General features: G+C 39.3%; 3 protein-coding genes across 7 annotated transcripts in view; 2 read left to right on the top strand and 1 right to left on the bottom strand.

The window, feature by feature from the left end:
- Window positions 1-2,075, top strand: part of LOC107048698 (cytochrome P450 4C1) — a 6,615-nt gene extending 4,540 nt beyond the window's left edge. Inside the window, exons 7-12 of one of the 2 annotated variants that reach the window (XR_001461693.2) lie at window positions 377-483; window positions 670-738; window positions 813-984; window positions 1,059-1,087; window positions 1,162-1,238; window positions 1,826-1,913. Coding sequence is in view for 1 of the 2 variants with exons in the window: in XM_015272020.2 (XP_015127506.1) it covers window positions 377-483; window positions 670-738; window positions 813-984; window positions 1,059-1,238; window positions 1,826-1,989 (692 nt within the window). In the remaining variant the exon portion in view is untranslated. Of the gene's footprint in view, window positions 1-376; window positions 484-669; window positions 739-812; window positions 985-1,058; window positions 1,239-1,825 lie in introns of both variants that reach the window. The other variant, XM_015272020.2, reaches the window with a different exon arrangement.
- A 2,262-nt stretch (window positions 2,076-4,337) lies between these two features.
- Window positions 4,338-15,725, bottom strand: LOC107048699 (4-coumarate--CoA ligase 1). 4 transcript variants are annotated; one of them, XM_015272021.2, is made up of 9 exons: window positions 15,570-15,725; window positions 12,941-13,471; window positions 12,763-12,829; window positions 12,615-12,680; window positions 6,629-6,805; window positions 6,174-6,511; window positions 5,926-6,078; window positions 5,256-5,767; window positions 4,338-5,084 (listed from the first exon to the last, which is right to left on the bottom strand). In XM_015272021.2, exons 4-9 carry the CDS (start codon window positions 12,636-12,638, stop codon window positions 4,759-4,761), a joined length of 1,530 nt encoding a protein of 509 aa, XP_015127507.1. In that variant the 5' UTR covers window positions 12,639-12,680; window positions 12,763-12,829; window positions 12,941-13,471; window positions 15,570-15,725; the 3' UTR covers window positions 4,338-4,758. The 4 variants fall into 4 exon arrangements, with proteins under 4 accessions (XP_015127507.1, XP_028982663.1, XP_028982661.1 ...); XM_029126830.1 differs by having other exon boundaries at window positions 12,763-12,940; window positions 13,076-13,471; XM_029126828.1 differs by having other exon boundaries at window positions 12,763-13,471.
- LOC107048685 (probable cytochrome P450 4p3) lies at window positions 12,706-13,479 on the top strand. Its single transcript, XM_029126831.1, has 3 exons — window positions 12,706-12,847; window positions 12,926-13,105; window positions 13,316-13,479. The coding sequence occupies exons 1-3, from the start codon at window positions 12,706-12,708 to the stop codon at window positions 13,477-13,479; spliced, it is 486 nt and encodes a 161-aa protein (XP_028982664.1).
- Window positions 15,726-15,808: the final 83 nt, after the last annotated feature.

The raw sequence follows: 15,808 nt of genomic DNA, 5'->3' as shown, positions 1-15,808 counted from the left end.
GGCGGCGGTGGTAAATTGAGAGGGACCGTTGTTGCGCCATTGTATATTATACATTCATACCATCTCTGTGTTTATCCGTTGTCTCTAAATGTATCAACATGTGTTGTCTGAGGGGCCAGAAACCGCCACGTCCACGTCGTTGGCCCCGGGTAGCGCAGAGAGCGGGAAGGTAAGTGACATTCATTGTTCCATAACTTCCCTCCTAATTGTTTCCGACACCTAATATTTCAGGGATTATCTAATCTCGGGGAATACTGCCATCCCTGTAAATTTGAACGAAATCGGAGGGGGGGGAGTGATACTATATATTTACCGTTTTTTTTGGCATTAACTACTACTAACTACTTAGATATCTCATTATCACAATTATTCATAGAAAATCGCCGAAAACTTGCGCTTCTCGACCTCCTGATCGCCGCATGGAAAGCCGCCGCAATTGACGATGAGGGCATTCAGGAAGAAGTTGATATGTTCGTGGCTGCTGTGCGTAAAACATTCTTAATTCAGAGGGTTAAAACAGCTCAACCGAAACATGAACTCGCAAGGAGATTGAAAAAAAATCTTTTCATAAAAACTCCACCAAGATTAGAAATCATAGATTCTAAGTCTCCTAGTACTACTTCTCCAGTTGCAACTGCAATGTAATAAATTCAGATTCTTATTTTTAAGGGTCACGATACTACAGCGGCAGCACTGAGTTTTACAACATTACTTCTTGCAAAGCATAAGGAGATCCAGGTAAGCGGATCTAATACAGGATGTGTCAATTGATTGATTTGCTTCTCATATTTAAACATTGATTTTCCCGAAAGGACAAATGTCGGGAAGAAGTCAATGAAGTATTAAACGGAATTCCAACGGGGAAAATTACCATGAAAGAAGTTCAGAGGATGCATTACCTGCAACAATGCATCAAAGAGGCCATGCGGTTGTACACTGTGGCTCCTCTAGTATCGCGAAAAGTGACCGAGGACACGAAACTGAGTATAATCCTAGCCATCAAACGACATGTCGTATTCCAATGAGTTTCAAACGTTCAATGATAATTGTTATTTTAGAGGATTATTTCATCCCTCGAGGAACTGAGGTTTGTGTTCACATACATGCTACGCATCACGATCCTAATTTCTGGCCTAATCCAGATGTATTCGATCCTGATAGATTTTCACCGGAGAGATCTAAAGGCAGACATCCTTATTCATACCTACCCTTCGGTTTTGGCCCCAGAACTTGTATTGGTAATGATCTACATTTTCTGATTGTGTACCCCTCACATTATTTTTACCCGCTTTCGCAAATGGTTTTCAATTTCTCCTTTTTTACTTCCAAAATGGAAGCATTGTATTCGTAAAATCCGAAATTTCCTATTTTTTGTGGCAGGATAACTAATTTTGGCCTTGTGATTTCAAAAATCACAACTTCAACGTTAGGACAATCTTGGCTACCAACTTTGGGGCAATGTTCGCTGTCAACGTTGAGGCAATGTTAGCTGCCAACCTTGGGACAATGATGAATTCAATGAATCATTGAATTCAATCTAAAATACAACCGCATAGAAATTCCATTCGAAATCAAATTGCCATTTGCTTAGAAAAAATATATTGACTATGCTGTGGCGAAAGCAATTTCCCACTTGTTTAATTCATCATTTTTTCAATTTCAATTTTTTCCCATTCATCAACTCGCCATTTTTTTCGTACGGTATTTCTATCCTTTAATTTTTTCATTTTTTCATCAACTCAATGGAACTATTAAAATTGAAGTGCTAATCGTGCTAATTTTATTGATATGTTGTTAATTTTATTAGCGTTTTCTCTAATTTTAGGGGCCAAGTTTGCACTGCTGGAAATAAGAACCGTTATGGCGAAGGTTCTCTCCAATTTCTGCCTTGAACCCGTGGATTTAATTGGTGATGTACGATTTTTGATGGATTTCATCATCAGATTTGGTGAACCAGTGCACGTGAAATTAGTTCCGATTATTAAATAAATTATCATCGAATTGTAGTGTGATTGTTTATAATGATAAATGAAAAATTGTCTTTTAAATAAATGAACGAAAAATTAGATTGAATACTTGAGCGTGAACTCCTGAGGCCAAAATTTGTTTTCCAGACCCAAGAAATTAGAAATGTCAAGAATTGAAATTAATTATATGTTCAATGGATGAATGAACAATTATTTGAATTATCATAACTGGATAATAAAACGGAAAAACAAACCTATTCAAATTAGTTGATCTCTTCAACAACAAGTCGGACTCGCGCGTCACCGTGAGTCTGTCTCTCCAGCATTTTGCATAAAAACTAGTTTCCGAAACTGAAATGAAAATACTAAAATAATATTTCTGAAACGCGTATTGAAGCATACGCGTCACAATAATGATTAGCATCATGGAGATGAACAGTTTCGTTGACTTTGAAAGAATTCACTCTATGTAAGAAACGAGAAGTATATATGGAATAGTCATGTCAAGCCTGAACAATATTGCAGATGAAGCATTTATAAATTCATCAATTCATAAAAAAAAATTTTCTTAACTTTGTTAATATTAACAAAGTAACGTGCACAGCAATTAATTCCTGTCCTCATTCTCATACTTCACATTATCTCCGAGCCCTAAGGGTGCGAATCAGGTTTCAAAATAGGTAGCAGTGCTATTCAACCTCATGCGCGAAGGAGGGAGAGAGATAATGTGTTTTTTCCCATTACAGTATCTTTCGGTTTTTTCAATGATATTTTTCCGCCACATGAGTGGTCAACGAGCAAAATCAAATTTTGTTTTGTAATTTATAATGATGTACAGAGTAATGTTTAATGCCATATTAATAGTTAGTAAAGAAAATCACATGCTGATTACCTTTCTGATGAAGAATGGATCAAAATTTTTTTTTCGTCATTCAGGCCCGTTAGGTAGCGCCTACTATAGCTGTCTTGAGGGAAGCTAAATGGCGTTTAACAGACCAGGTCCGTTAAACGAAGCACAGGTATGGTTAACTCGAGTTAGCAGCCCTAGGACAATAAAAACATACAGTTTCTAGATGGGCAACCCACAAAACCTTCGTAGGAATACAACATGAAGTGTGCGGTTATCGCTGTCACTTGCTTGAAAACTCGGCGGATCGTTCACCACTAATACGATGCGCCACCGTCATTGCCGATGACATCAGGAGTTGTTATTCCGTTGCTAGGGAGTCAGTCGTAACTTGAGGGTTATATTGTCAAAATATTAGTTTAATAAAGAGATTATATTCACTTTCTCGTTATATATCTATTTTGAATAGATTATATATATATTTCTATTAAAATGTGATGAAAAATTTGAGTATGTTGTGAGAAGAACAGGAACGATGAAAAAGAAAAGTTGTAAACTGTAGATGTTCACACGTTGATTTTCCCATGAGAATAAATTTAGAAAAATGATTAATACTTCTTTTTATTCTTTCAATTTGTTGCAATTTCCATTTCAGGAGGAGGAAGATTTCCATTCTCATCTAGATGTTTTTTGAATGTTTTTGACAGACTCCGTGAATTACAACTTTTGCATTCGTTCTTTCGAATCTCAATTTAGGATTTTGCATCTCTTTTTCTTCAATATTTTCTCTTCACTTGTCATTTCGTTTTTCTACAGTGGGGGGGGCTTCGCCCCCCCCAACCCCCCACCGGGGCCTGCGGCCCCTGGACCCCGCTTCTGCGCCCCCTCCCCTTCCCCTCCCCCTCACCTTCAACGGGCCTTCATGACAAAAAATAGTATGTGTCATACGGACCGTGACGTCGGTTTGCGATTCGTGTGAGTTAGCAGCACTCATCGCAAACCTTCGTCTACGGTCCTAATGACACAATATACTATTTTATTACCTTGCTATTGGGTTATGGTAATGACTTCAATTTTCATTATTCATTTAATCACATACTGCAACAAAAAGTATTTGCCGTTTTACCCTTATGATCGTTTGGGTTCGCCCCTTCATTGGACCCTTACGAACGTTTCACACAATCAGAAAATAGAGATCATTACCAATGCAAATTCCGGGGCCAGTGCCGAAGGGTAATTGTGATAATGAGATATCTAAGGAGTTAGTAGTAGTTAGAATCTAAAAAACCGTTGACCCTCAACTTTCCGTGTTCCCACGCCTCTGGATTGAGTGAATTTACTACAAGTAAATGAGCAGAATTAGGTGCACTAGTAAAAGCATTCAAATGACTACTGGTGGAAGCAATAGAAGTAATAGGGATATTATCTGTATTTCGATGTTGCTCTGCTCAGTGAGGCCTTCCTCAAGATGGACGAAGAAACCGTACATGAGTTGTTGAGCCTGTCGAAGTAGATGGAGCTAGTAGAACCGCTGGTTTTGGTGGAACTTGTGGTACCGGTGGAACTACTGGAGCTAACGGGACTACTGGTGCTGGTTGCCTGTCACGTAATAATTCCATCATTGTATTGCGAATATCACCCAGAAAGTTCTGTTGAGAGAAGCTGTTGAAAATTTGGAAAGATTCGGTGATTTTCCAGCATTTCTGGAAGGGGGAAGGGCAGATTTTCTTTATGGAAAACCCGACAAAGAGAATTAGGCCAGAACCGAGTTTATTGATTCTGTCAAAACATTTATGCGTAAGGATATTCACGAATGGGCCCATTGTTTAGTCTTAAATACAACACAAATACTGCCAATTGTCTCTGATAACTGATGAAAATTGGACTGGTGAGTTTCATTGTCCATTTGTATTGGATTTTACTAAAAAGTAGATAAATTTCGTATTATAGCTTTTGCAGTTCCTTCCTAAGAATTTTTCCAGCTGCACTTTTTGGGATTTCATCAATGAATTCTACTTGATCGATATGTTTATGTTTGGATAGCCGCTCTGCAACGTAATGTTTTACTTCGTTCTCTGTGATTTTGATATTCGGTTTTGGTACAATGAATGCTTTCGGTACTTCTCCGAGTCTTTCGTGGGGTATTCCAATTACTGCAACGTCTGCGACTTTTTCGTGGCCAATGATGACGTCCTCCAGCTCGGCTGGAGACACCTGGAAGCCCTTGACTTTGATGAGCTCCTTCATACGTCCAGTGATGAATAAATGTCCTGAAAATAATTATCAAAGGGTGAAAACATTCACGAAGAAGGAAGTTTAGTAAATATAATGTCACACTCCAGTGAAGGGGGATACAATTATGGATTACGGTACATTCTGGTGATTCTTTTGATTTGGACGGATTATACTTATACTTATTATTTCTTCATTATGATCCATACCGTTTTCATCAAAACGACCTAAATCACCTGTCTTGAACCACTCGCCATCCATACAATCGGTGGTGGCCTTCACATCTTTAAAGTATCCTGCCATTACCTGTGGTCCTTTCACAACAATTTCCCCTATTTCGTTAGCCCCCAGGTTTTGCCCAAACTTATCATTTCTGCGAACAATTCGGACCTGGGTATTTACCACTAACGAGCCTACAGACTCCTGAGGCGAAGCATTCGCTACTGATATTACCGATGAGGTCTCGGTCAATCCATAGCCCTGCTTAATAGTGGTTCCCATTTTCGAGTGGAATTTGGTAAGTAGTTCAGGTCCAAGGGGGGCTCCTCCGCATATAACACGTTTGAGGCTTGCCATATCTTTTTTATTGAAACTGTCATCATTCACCATAAGTTGAACTACTGGAGGTACTAAGTTTAGTACTGTTGTTCTATTTTTCTCAAGAACTTCTAGTAAATTTTTCGATGTGAATTCGGGCATACAAATGACTTTTCCACCCATCCTGAAAAAAACAACCAATTATAAATACTAATGGCTGGGGGAGGACGAGGCCAACATGCTGTGAGCTATAAAAAATTTTAATTGATTTGAAAAATTAGGGATAAGATGAATCGGATGATGGGACTAACTCCAAAAGAACAACTTTCATTCTTCATTTACCTGAGATAGAGCTGGAGACACGCCACAAAACCATAAATATGGTAGAAAGGTAGAAACACAGGTACAATATCTTGGTGCTCACCACGAGTTTGCAAGAATCCATCGAAATGGGATGTGACATGTTCGAGTTGTGTTAAATTAGCGACAATATTCCTAAAAAAAAAATATGAAGAGCAAAAATCAATGGTTTGTGTTGATTGGTTTGCATCTATTCCTTGATGGAGATTGGATTAGTGAGTTTTCCGAACCTGTGAGTGAGTTGAACGCATTTAGGGAATCCACTCGTTCCACTTGAATACGGTAGAACAAACCCATCATTTTTATCATCGATTCCAGTTTGTTCTCCAGTTTTTTCGAATTCCTCAATTCCATCATCAATCAAATCCCTGAAGTTTATTGCACCTGTAGGAATGGGCTCGCTCCCACTCGGAATAACAATGGTTGGCAATCGGATCGAATTTCCTCCTTTTAGATCTTCTACTATTACTGGATATTTCTTCTGAGTTGTAATTACTCCAATAGCTTCTGACTTCCCAATTTGTACACTCATTTCATAAGGTGTAAACGCAGGGTTTAATAATGTCACCTGAAAATTCGTAAGTTCATCAATTATCCAATTTTCATTGGCAAATGGATGAACGAGTGTGATGAAGAGTAACAAAAAGGGAAAAGCAATGGGTGATGGAGAAAACCAGAAGATTACCTTTACTCCAGCTTCACTCGCTCCTAACACGACAATGGCATACTCCGGAATATTAGGAAGAACAACTGCCAACGTATCCCCAGGTCTCACACTATTTCGTCGCAAAGAAGTTGCAAATCTTCCAGATAATCGCCTCAACTGCCCATATGAATACGATCTCCCAGATGATGCACACACCTAGATTAATAATAACAGTTTTCAGAGAAAATTCAACAAGATTCTCAATGAAGATTGATCAGCCTCTCAATGAGAAACTAATTTAGACAGTGAAAACGAGAATGGGAACAGCGGAGGCGTTTTTGAGGTTTCCCAGGATGTGTGGCATCAGTAAATTGATGTAAATTTATTGGAACTGAAACAATTAGCACTCGTTATGGCACGGTCATGAATATCGGTACCGGTCATGGGTATTTACAAAAAAAAAAAAAAATTCTAAGAGTTCCAAGAGAATTAGAATTTACAGAGAAAAAATTTCCGCTTAACCCAGCCGGGAATCGAACCCGGGTCTCCCAGGAACGCGCCGGGCGCTCTTACCGACTAAGCTACCGGGAACCACAGAAATTCATGACCGGTATCTACCGGATCGGTATCTGCGGTCATGGGCATGGCCGTGAAATCCCCATGGCCTTCGAAGACGATTTGGGGGTTCATAGCCATCTTTCACAGCCCCAAATCTCAGGAGTTCCATGGCCTCATTGCTGGGCGAACATTGACTGAGGGCGGTGGGGCGATCACAAGGATCAGACCGGAGAAGTAAACGTAGTTATCGCAAGGATCTAATTGGAGTGATGAATTGAGTAATCGCAAGGATCAAAGGGAAGAGTCCAACGTAGTTATCGCAAGGGTTTGAGTTTGTCCCCATCTCCATTCTTTACAGAGATATAGCCCGCCAAATAAAAGCGCGGGCAGTCTACGCACTTACTATCCACACACTGAATACGATCCTGAGCGTGGTATTGGCTCAACTAGTTGCGCAACTAGTTTATTGCTCATATCTCGGAATCTGAATAAGATATATGAAATTGACAAAAGAAAATAATGATTCTCTATTAAATTCTAAATTCTCGGGTTCTCTAAACCCCTCGGCGGAGTGCAGAGAATAGGGTTGAGTTACCAACCGAGCGCGTCTCCGGGTGGCGGTTAGGACAGCCAGACGGACTAGCTGGCTCACGACAGAAATCGGCGACAGACACCCGAGGCCTGGAAGGCGGCTAGTAAAACGACTGGCTAATGGTGGTAATAGGGCAAGCCAACCGGAAAATCGGGCGGTGAGCCTAAAGCCCCGTCGCGGACCAACTCCCCGAGTCAAGGTGTTAGCTACCGTGCCGAAGGCTGCGTGGCGCAGGGGGTGCTGCGTCACTCACGGTGCTCTCGGATACCGGGCGACCTCCGAGTGTATCAGCCAAGCCCCAGTATTCACGGCTATGACTGGGTGAGACCGCTTTGCCGTGGTACTCGTAGGACCAAAAATGGACGCTAACAAGAAAATATATATGGTCCCCTTCAGGCCCTGATCTAGCATGCCGTAATCAAGTATACCGTATCGATACCGGAGCAGGGCCTTCTCTGCCAAAAGGTCTGCCTGACGAAATTTCTATTCGGGGACTAAATGCTGGTTCAGTGAAAAAATGTCAATATGGGTGGCTGAAAAATGCCAATTAGATAACCATAGAAAATGTTTAGGTACATACAAGGGCAGTTTTATCCCACCACTTATCAACATCTTTCCAAATGATCTGATGTAGATAACCAGATGGAATTTCCACGTCATCGAAAGGGCTCGTAAGTACATTGTAACGATTGGCGCTGCACCCAACTGCGCACAGGGTTGTTTTGACCGTCAACTTTGATTGAGAACTACTGAAGTCATTTCCTGGCTGTAAATGACATAATTCGAACTTTTTTGGGCCCAACAATTGATGAATGATGAATTTTTGTTTTGCATGCACTTTAACTTTATGAAACGTGAAAAATCGTTGCATTTTCCCGTTTATTGTTGGCTGTTCACTTGCGTAACTGACAAATGAGATTCAAGTTGACTGAAGTAGCGAGACCGGACGGCACGATGGACGGACTTCACTTGAACTGAGAAGCCCTTCACAGGTAAGGACAGAAATGAATGTCATAGCGCGTAGTGGTGGAAGAAAAACCATTACGTCAGTTGAAAAACTCTCGATCATATGAGTCTCTTCAGAAAAACATTAATTGCCGGCCATACATGGGGACAATTGTGGACCATCAAAAATGGATTAACGTGCGGCTCTCATTTCAACCAATGATTAATAAGGTATAATTTGAAATCATGTATTTTCCATCCACGGTGATCGAAGAATGTTGACCTTCCAGCATTAGAAGTTTGTCCGGTGGATACTCCCACCCCAGGCAATTCGGATTTGTGCGTGTGACACCTAGAATTGAGAGATCAACTCTTACTGGAAGGCTTATGTATAAGGATGGGAATAATTCTAAGACTGGTGAAGTGAATTCCCCGCATCCCTTCAGAATTTCCCATGCACATCGAGAATTTTACTTGTCTCCAAATGAACACAAGGTGGCCATTTTGAAAAAACAATTACATCGGACCAGTAGTTTTTGAGATATTGAGCAAAGGTGTTTCACATACAAAGTTCAACATCTTCGAAACTACTGGTCCGATTTAGATCACCCGAAATTCCAAACTTTGTCATGAGAGACCTAAAATCCTACCAAGTTCCAAGTTTCTATCTCGATTATTTTTTAAGTTATGCGTACAAGCAATTTCAGTGGAAAAAAAGGAAGAACGAGAATAAAACTACATTGTTCGGGGTGGGATGGTTTTGCGATTTAATGGACCTTGTTACGATAGCGACAGGTATGACGGGTATTAACTGAAAAAAATGAATCGGTTAGTTCAAGAAATATCTTCAAAAAACTGTTGTTGAACAATCCCTGTATCGCAGGAACTGCTCAACCGATCGAGCTGAAATTTAACACAAATTTGGGTCTCAGTAGTACCAATTAGCAGCCACAATTTCAGAGTGTTTGCGTTAACCATTCTCAAGTTATAGGAACAGTTCTGGACAAACGAACACACATTGATTCCCACATGCATACATAAATAATAAATCAATCTTCAAATAAATCATAAGCTCGTGGGCCTTTCTGATATCTTCCCTCCACTAATATCATTAATAGAAATTTTCGAAAGTTGAGAAAAACGAAGCTGAACAGCATTACCAAAAAGTGGGACATTGGACTCAAATACGATGCCCATTCATCTTAGTTAGATTCAACTTTCTAAAACTTTCATTGGAAGTTTCATTATCGATTTCCTAATCACCTTACCTTATTTTCCATTATCTTATCAGTGGTCGTTAAAAAAATCAAATTCTGATGAATTTTCTAAACAACAATGGAGCAAGATTTGTTTTTCATTCCCTCGTTATTGAGTAATTATAATGACATCAATTTTCATTATACATTTCATCCCTACCATAAAAAAAGTTGTGAGTTGTGGGATGGAGTGGGACACTCATTCGATTTGGACCTTTGCCAAATTCGGGTTAAATTGCATAGGGAAAATTATTATAACAATAATATTAGAATATTCATTTAATCCAAAGGGTTAAATGAGAACGACGAATAAAAATATTAAAAGATAATTTACTTTTTTCGCGGTCAATCGCCCCTCTTAATGAATTTCTACAGGGAGAAAGAAGTTGGGGAGAAATTACCAAACAAGTCAAGTAATCGTGGAGCAAACTCGATTTTTAGTACTTTTTTACCTTAAATAGGAGAAGTGCGAGATTAATAGTGAAATTGACTCCGTTGACCCGGGATAATTTACTAAACGTGAGGATAATTTGTACCGAAACTGTAAAATTTACCCTGCATCCCATCGAAAATTATCCCATAAATTAGTGTGACTTTGCCAAATAATTTTCAGTATTTTTTTTTTTATTTTTGGGGTTCATACTAGGGGGTTTATTCTAGAATCGTGTGAAGACTGATTGAATAAAATTTCTTTTTACCGAATTTTGTCAGATTTTCAACTTACAGTGGTTACTCCCTAACATTTTAGCCTCTGATCTCAGAATTCAAGAATTTAAATGTTCGGGAAGCCCTTACTCTTCGTTTGGAGGCGGGCTGGAAAAGAGATAAACAGAGAGAAAGAATCTGCCTGTTTCACTCTCACACGCCGAGAGTAATTTTACTGCGCAGTCCCGTCGCGCAGAGGGAGACACAGATTTACCCAAATACATTTACGTTGTCGATGGTGGGGGAAGTCAACTTCTCCGACTGAAATGTTAGGGAACCGAAGTGTTAGGGAGTACAGTAGACTCTCGTTATAGTCGCATTCGTTATAGTCGCATTTCCCCTCATATCGATTTTTTCGAGCTCGAGCGCTTCCCCCACTCCGTACCACCTCCGAGGTGTGGATTTAAATGCCCCTGTGTTTTCTCGGAATGGGTTTTGTTTTGCATTTCTAAGAAATTCGGGAAATAAAATTTAGGAAAAATGAATTTGCGAGAGAGAAATTCAGTTCACTCTTGACTGTCACGAAGAGAGGGTCTTTGCAGTGGTGCATAATCCTGCTTTTTATTTGAATGAAGTGAATAAATTTTGGAGTGTATTGAACAATGCGATGTTATTAATATTTCTATTCATTTCATTAGTTTACTAAAAGTGCTCAACGCAATTCATTTTGTTAATTTAATAAAAGTGTTTAATGAAAATCATTTTTATATTTAATAAAAATGTTCAATGCAAATTGAAGAGAAAAATAATTGGAGTAAAAGTTATTTTCTTATCGCTCCCGATTCCCGGAATTTAGGCTTACCGTGAGCGCCTGGTGGGGGAAGAGAAATACAGTCCCATTCTCAGAATCAGCTGCCCCTACAGCCCCGTGAGTGCGACTATAACGAGAGTCTACTGTAACCACTGAAGTACAAAATTGTTGAAAATTTTCGAATAAATCCAAATAACGATTATTGCTGTCGCTTTCATTATCGAACTCAGTCGAAGGGACATCCAAACAAATTTTTTAAGCCATCATTCAATCAAGTCAGAACATTTGTTTCAATTATCGTGAGGCAACCGATTTTCGAAAAAATTCAAAAATTAAAAACTTTAATCGATGAATTAAATTTTAATTAATGGCGATCGATAGGACTCAATAAGACCTACATTCAAAAAAAAGATTCAATTCCATCCATTCATGAGAGAACTATTGAAGAAAAACTTTACCACGCACATACGTACGGACGTGGTCTAAAAATGGTAATTTTGGATTTTTTGGATCATAATTAGGTGATATAATACAAAAAATCCAAAATTTAAATTTGAACGATTACAATGCTTTTATTCGGAAGAAAAAAATGGCAATGTACTGAAATATAAGCGTAGAAATTGTAATTATGATTTCCCTGAGTTAGGAACGAAAAATTGATGCAATAAGTCATGATCTTCATGTTAATTTGTTGTGTGATCATCTTGGTAGTAAACAGTTGTGGAAGACCATTTCCTGAGACAATTTTTGTTAATGCGAAAATTTTATCCAAAAAATGTTTCGATGCTTTTTTTCAAATTCATTCCATATCGAGATGATTTGATGATCATAAATACGAATTTTTGTGTTTGATTCTGTGTTTCAGAACAATTGTGGCAATTTTGGAGAAATGCAGCAAGAGACTACTATCCTGTTTACAGATACTGGGTTCTAAACTTGCCAATTATTTCTATTTACCATCCTGATGAACATGCAGAATTTGGAGAAAGCCTCAAAACTAAGATACAGACATCCAGGTATGTACATTTAATTTCTAAGATCTCCTAGTGAAGAAATGGCGAAACTATCGAAACTTTTATCACTCATGTTATCAATCATAACATGTTATCACTCATGTTAACAACTCGGAAAAATATCCTTACAGATCTTGCAATCGAAAAGAATTCCCCATTTGACCAACATTTTTTCAAATTATCGAATTGTTATTTAACTACTTACCATAGTTCCATGGCGTAGATCCATGGACTCACTTCATAATTGATCCATCACGTTTTTGAAGGCTCGCTGCAGAGAGGAAATACAAGAAGTCATGAGGGAGAACGTCAATGGGAAAATGAATATAAGAGATGTACAGAAGCTGAATTACCTTGATCGATGCATCAAAAAGTGTCTGCGATTGTATCCTGGTGTGCCCACATTCGGTCGGAAATCAACTGAAGACATACAACTCCGTATATTTGTTTTATTCCTCAAATTATGGAGAACGACTATAGAATTGACGTTAATTGTAATTTTCATCTTCCATCCAGAAACTTGTTTCATACCTAAAGGAGTTACGGTAACTCTTCAAGCTTTCGATACGCATCGAGATCCACATTACTGGCCTCATCCAAATGTCTTCGATCCTGACAGATTTTTACCAGAAAATTCAAAGGGAAGACATGCTTTTGCTTACGTACCATTTAGTGCCGGACCAAGAAACTGTATTGGTGATTAATTGAATGGTTTTCACAATTATGCAGCAAATTCATTCAACACAATTTAATCTGTCGTGTAGGACGATATCCAGCGATGGATTTGCGTCAGTGTTACCAGATCGTGACGTAACCCCATTTAAAATTGTACAGGTTTTGGCCATAAATCGCCAAAATCTGGCAACCCTGATTTGCGCACTGATTGACGTTTTCTTCTATTTTCAGGGCAAAAATTTGCAATGTTGGAAATGAAAACCGTCATAGCAGGATTGCTTCTTAATTTTCACCTTGAACCAATGCAGTTGGCAGCTGATGTACGAATGATAACGGGTCTGGTCTTGAGAACTGCGCATCCAGTGCTTCTCAAATTTGTTCCAATTCCTAAATAAATAACGTTTTATAGAATGAGAATAATAGCGACAGTAGTCGCCACACGGGTCGCGTGCGGCTCCGGTTCTGGTTAGAATTTGGAAGGGTGATCGCTTAGCCCTACCTCGTGTGGAACGGAAATTATGGCCGTTCCTATTTTCTGATTGAAACTCATTTCAATGATATATTTTCAAAAACAAATATTATAAATATATTATGAAGAAACATATTATAGATGTGACGTTTTGAGTTTAACCCTGGGATTATACTCAAGTAAATGTCCTTTACTTGTTCTCCGATCTATTTTGGATCGTTTTCCGTTCACTCCAGCCTCGGCTAACTTCGGCGGTGAGCTCACGGTGGATTCGCTCACTCGGAGGGATGTTGGACAACGGATATGAAGGGTGAAGTTCTCAATAACCACTCGCGTGTTCAATACCTCAAACGATGGTATATTAAACTGATTATATTACACGCTATTGGATTGAACTGGGTCGGTATACGCATTGCCATTTTAATGGCTACGACATGGGACTTTGACTCGATTTTTCCTACGGCTGAAGGCCCAAGCTCAGAGATCCGCTCTGTTCTGCTCCTGATCGTACTCTGCTGCTTCCAAAGTCCTCGAAACTCGTCAAAGCGCCAGTTTGCTGAGCTAAGCAATCTCACGGTTTTCTTCACTAATACCGTCTCGTGTCATCATCGACACAGACTAAAACAGTCAAACAGTTCATCAACCTAAGCTGGACTTGCATAAACCGTGGGACTGCTCATCATGACATCCACATGACACCGTGGAACTGCTGACCAATGTCTGGATGATCTAGGAAAGAGAAATCATATTTCTCGTTTCGTGGGTTTCGTAGTCGTTCTCAATACTTCACACAGAGAAACGCATAATCTTCTTTTATACGCTTAAACCCCATACATCTAGATAGCATACGATAACAATGCTGTTATTGAAAACAATTGACATAGATTTCAACTAAATAATAACTGACATGATATCACAATTATCATTCACTGCCTCTCAAATTTGTTCCAATTCGTAAATGAATAATGCTTCATAGAATTAGAATATTCATGTTCTTCCATGATAATATTTCTACGTCATTCGTCAGTGGATCACAAGAAAAATCAGTGATGACTTTTAAAGGGTTATTAATACCTCGAAAAACTGTTATTTCGATTGAATAGGAGATCTTCTATTTTCGTAAATTACAAATTTCAATAATTTTTCAATGCTTATTTCTGCGACAGGGGGAGAGTGTTCATAGCCGATAGATTGTTAGCTAGGTGTTGGTGGATGGTGGACTATAACTCTATTGCTAGCCAATCATTGATCAATCGAAAGCCATTAACCATTGATCGGCGATCGATGGGCGCTTGACTGACTGCACAACTCAACACCTCTATCGAGTGATCGTTGTACGCACATCAGTTAGTCATTGATTAGGATCCATGCGAAAATGGAGTGATTCACTTCAGTAACATTGATTTTATCATTGTCGTGTGTTATTTTCCGGGTTCCGGGTTATTATAAGTTTATTTGATGTTACAAGAAGGTTAACAGATGGGACCTTTGTGCCCCTGCGGACCCTTGGGGCCTTTAGAGTCATAAGGGTCTCAGGGTACAGCAAGGTTACAAGGGTCAAGAGGGTCAAATTCCCTTATTTGATTATAAGTCTATTTGATGTTACAAGAAGGGGTAACGGAGGGAACCTTTGTGCCCCTGCGGACCCTTGGGGCCTTTAGAGTCATAAGGGCCATAAGGGTCTCGGGGTACAGCAAGGTTACAAGGGTCAGGAGTGTCAAAATTTCTTATTTGATTATAAGTCTATTTTATGTTACAAGAAAGGGTAACGCAGGGGCCCTTTGTGCCTCTGCGGACCCTTGGGGCCTTTAGAGTCATAAGGGCCATAAGGGTCTCAGGGTACAGTAAAGTTACAAGGGTCAAGAGGATCAAATTCCCTTATTTGATTATAAGTCTATTTGATGTTACAAGAAGAGGTAATGGAGGAGACCTTTGTACCCCTGCATTTCCGACTATCTGTTGAACTGATAATCTTTCTGACATCTGATTAATTTTAGAGAGCCGCAAACGACTCACCTTCCTCGTCCTTTTGATTGCTGCATCACGCAATGGCTAGGGAATTGACGACCGTGGAATGCGGGAAGAACTGGATACTTTTGTTTTCGAAGTCAGTATCAGAATCAAATCTTATTTCCCCTTGGTATTGTCCATTCCAAATCCATTCAAGTACCTTCTACTGTCCCGCCGCGGATAATGATTTTTCTTCACAACTTTCACTATCCATCTTTATGCAATTTACACGTGCACATGACGAT

The sequence above is a fragment of the Diachasma alloeum genome, unplaced genomic scaffold (assembly GCF_001412515.2).
Source record: "Diachasma alloeum isolate Michigan unplaced genomic scaffold, Dall2.0 Dall_scaffold_00196, whole genome shotgun sequence".
Classification (NCBI taxonomy): Eukaryota; Metazoa; Arthropoda; class Insecta; order Hymenoptera; family Braconidae; genus Diachasma; species Diachasma alloeum.
The sequence above is the reverse complement of the archived record's forward strand: the minus strand, read 5'-3'. Positions and strand labels throughout refer to the sequence as shown.

Coding starts and splice junctions, on each gene's coding strand:
- LOC107048699 (XM_029126828.1), bottom strand. CDS start 12,638: ATGGATCTACGCCATGGAACTATG. Junction 6,079..6,173: donor TGCGTTCAACTCACTCACAG/GTTCGGAAAACT, acceptor TTTTTTTTTTAG/GAATATTGTCGCTAATTTAA. Junction 5,768..5,925: donor TGTCTCCAGCTCTATCTCAG/GTAAATGAAGAA, acceptor TGTTTTTTTCAG/GATGGGTGGAAAAGTCATTT.
- LOC107048685 (XM_029126831.1), top strand. CDS start 12,706: ATGAGGGAGAACGTCAATGGGAAAATGAATATAAGAGATGTACAGAAG. Junction 12,848..12,925: donor AACTGAAGACATACAACTCC/GTATATTTGTTT, acceptor TCTTCCATCCAG/AAACTTGTTTCATACCTAAA. Junction 13,106..13,315: donor CGGACCAAGAAACTGTATTG/GTGATTAATTGA, acceptor TTCTATTTTCAG/GGCAAAAATTTGCAATGTTG.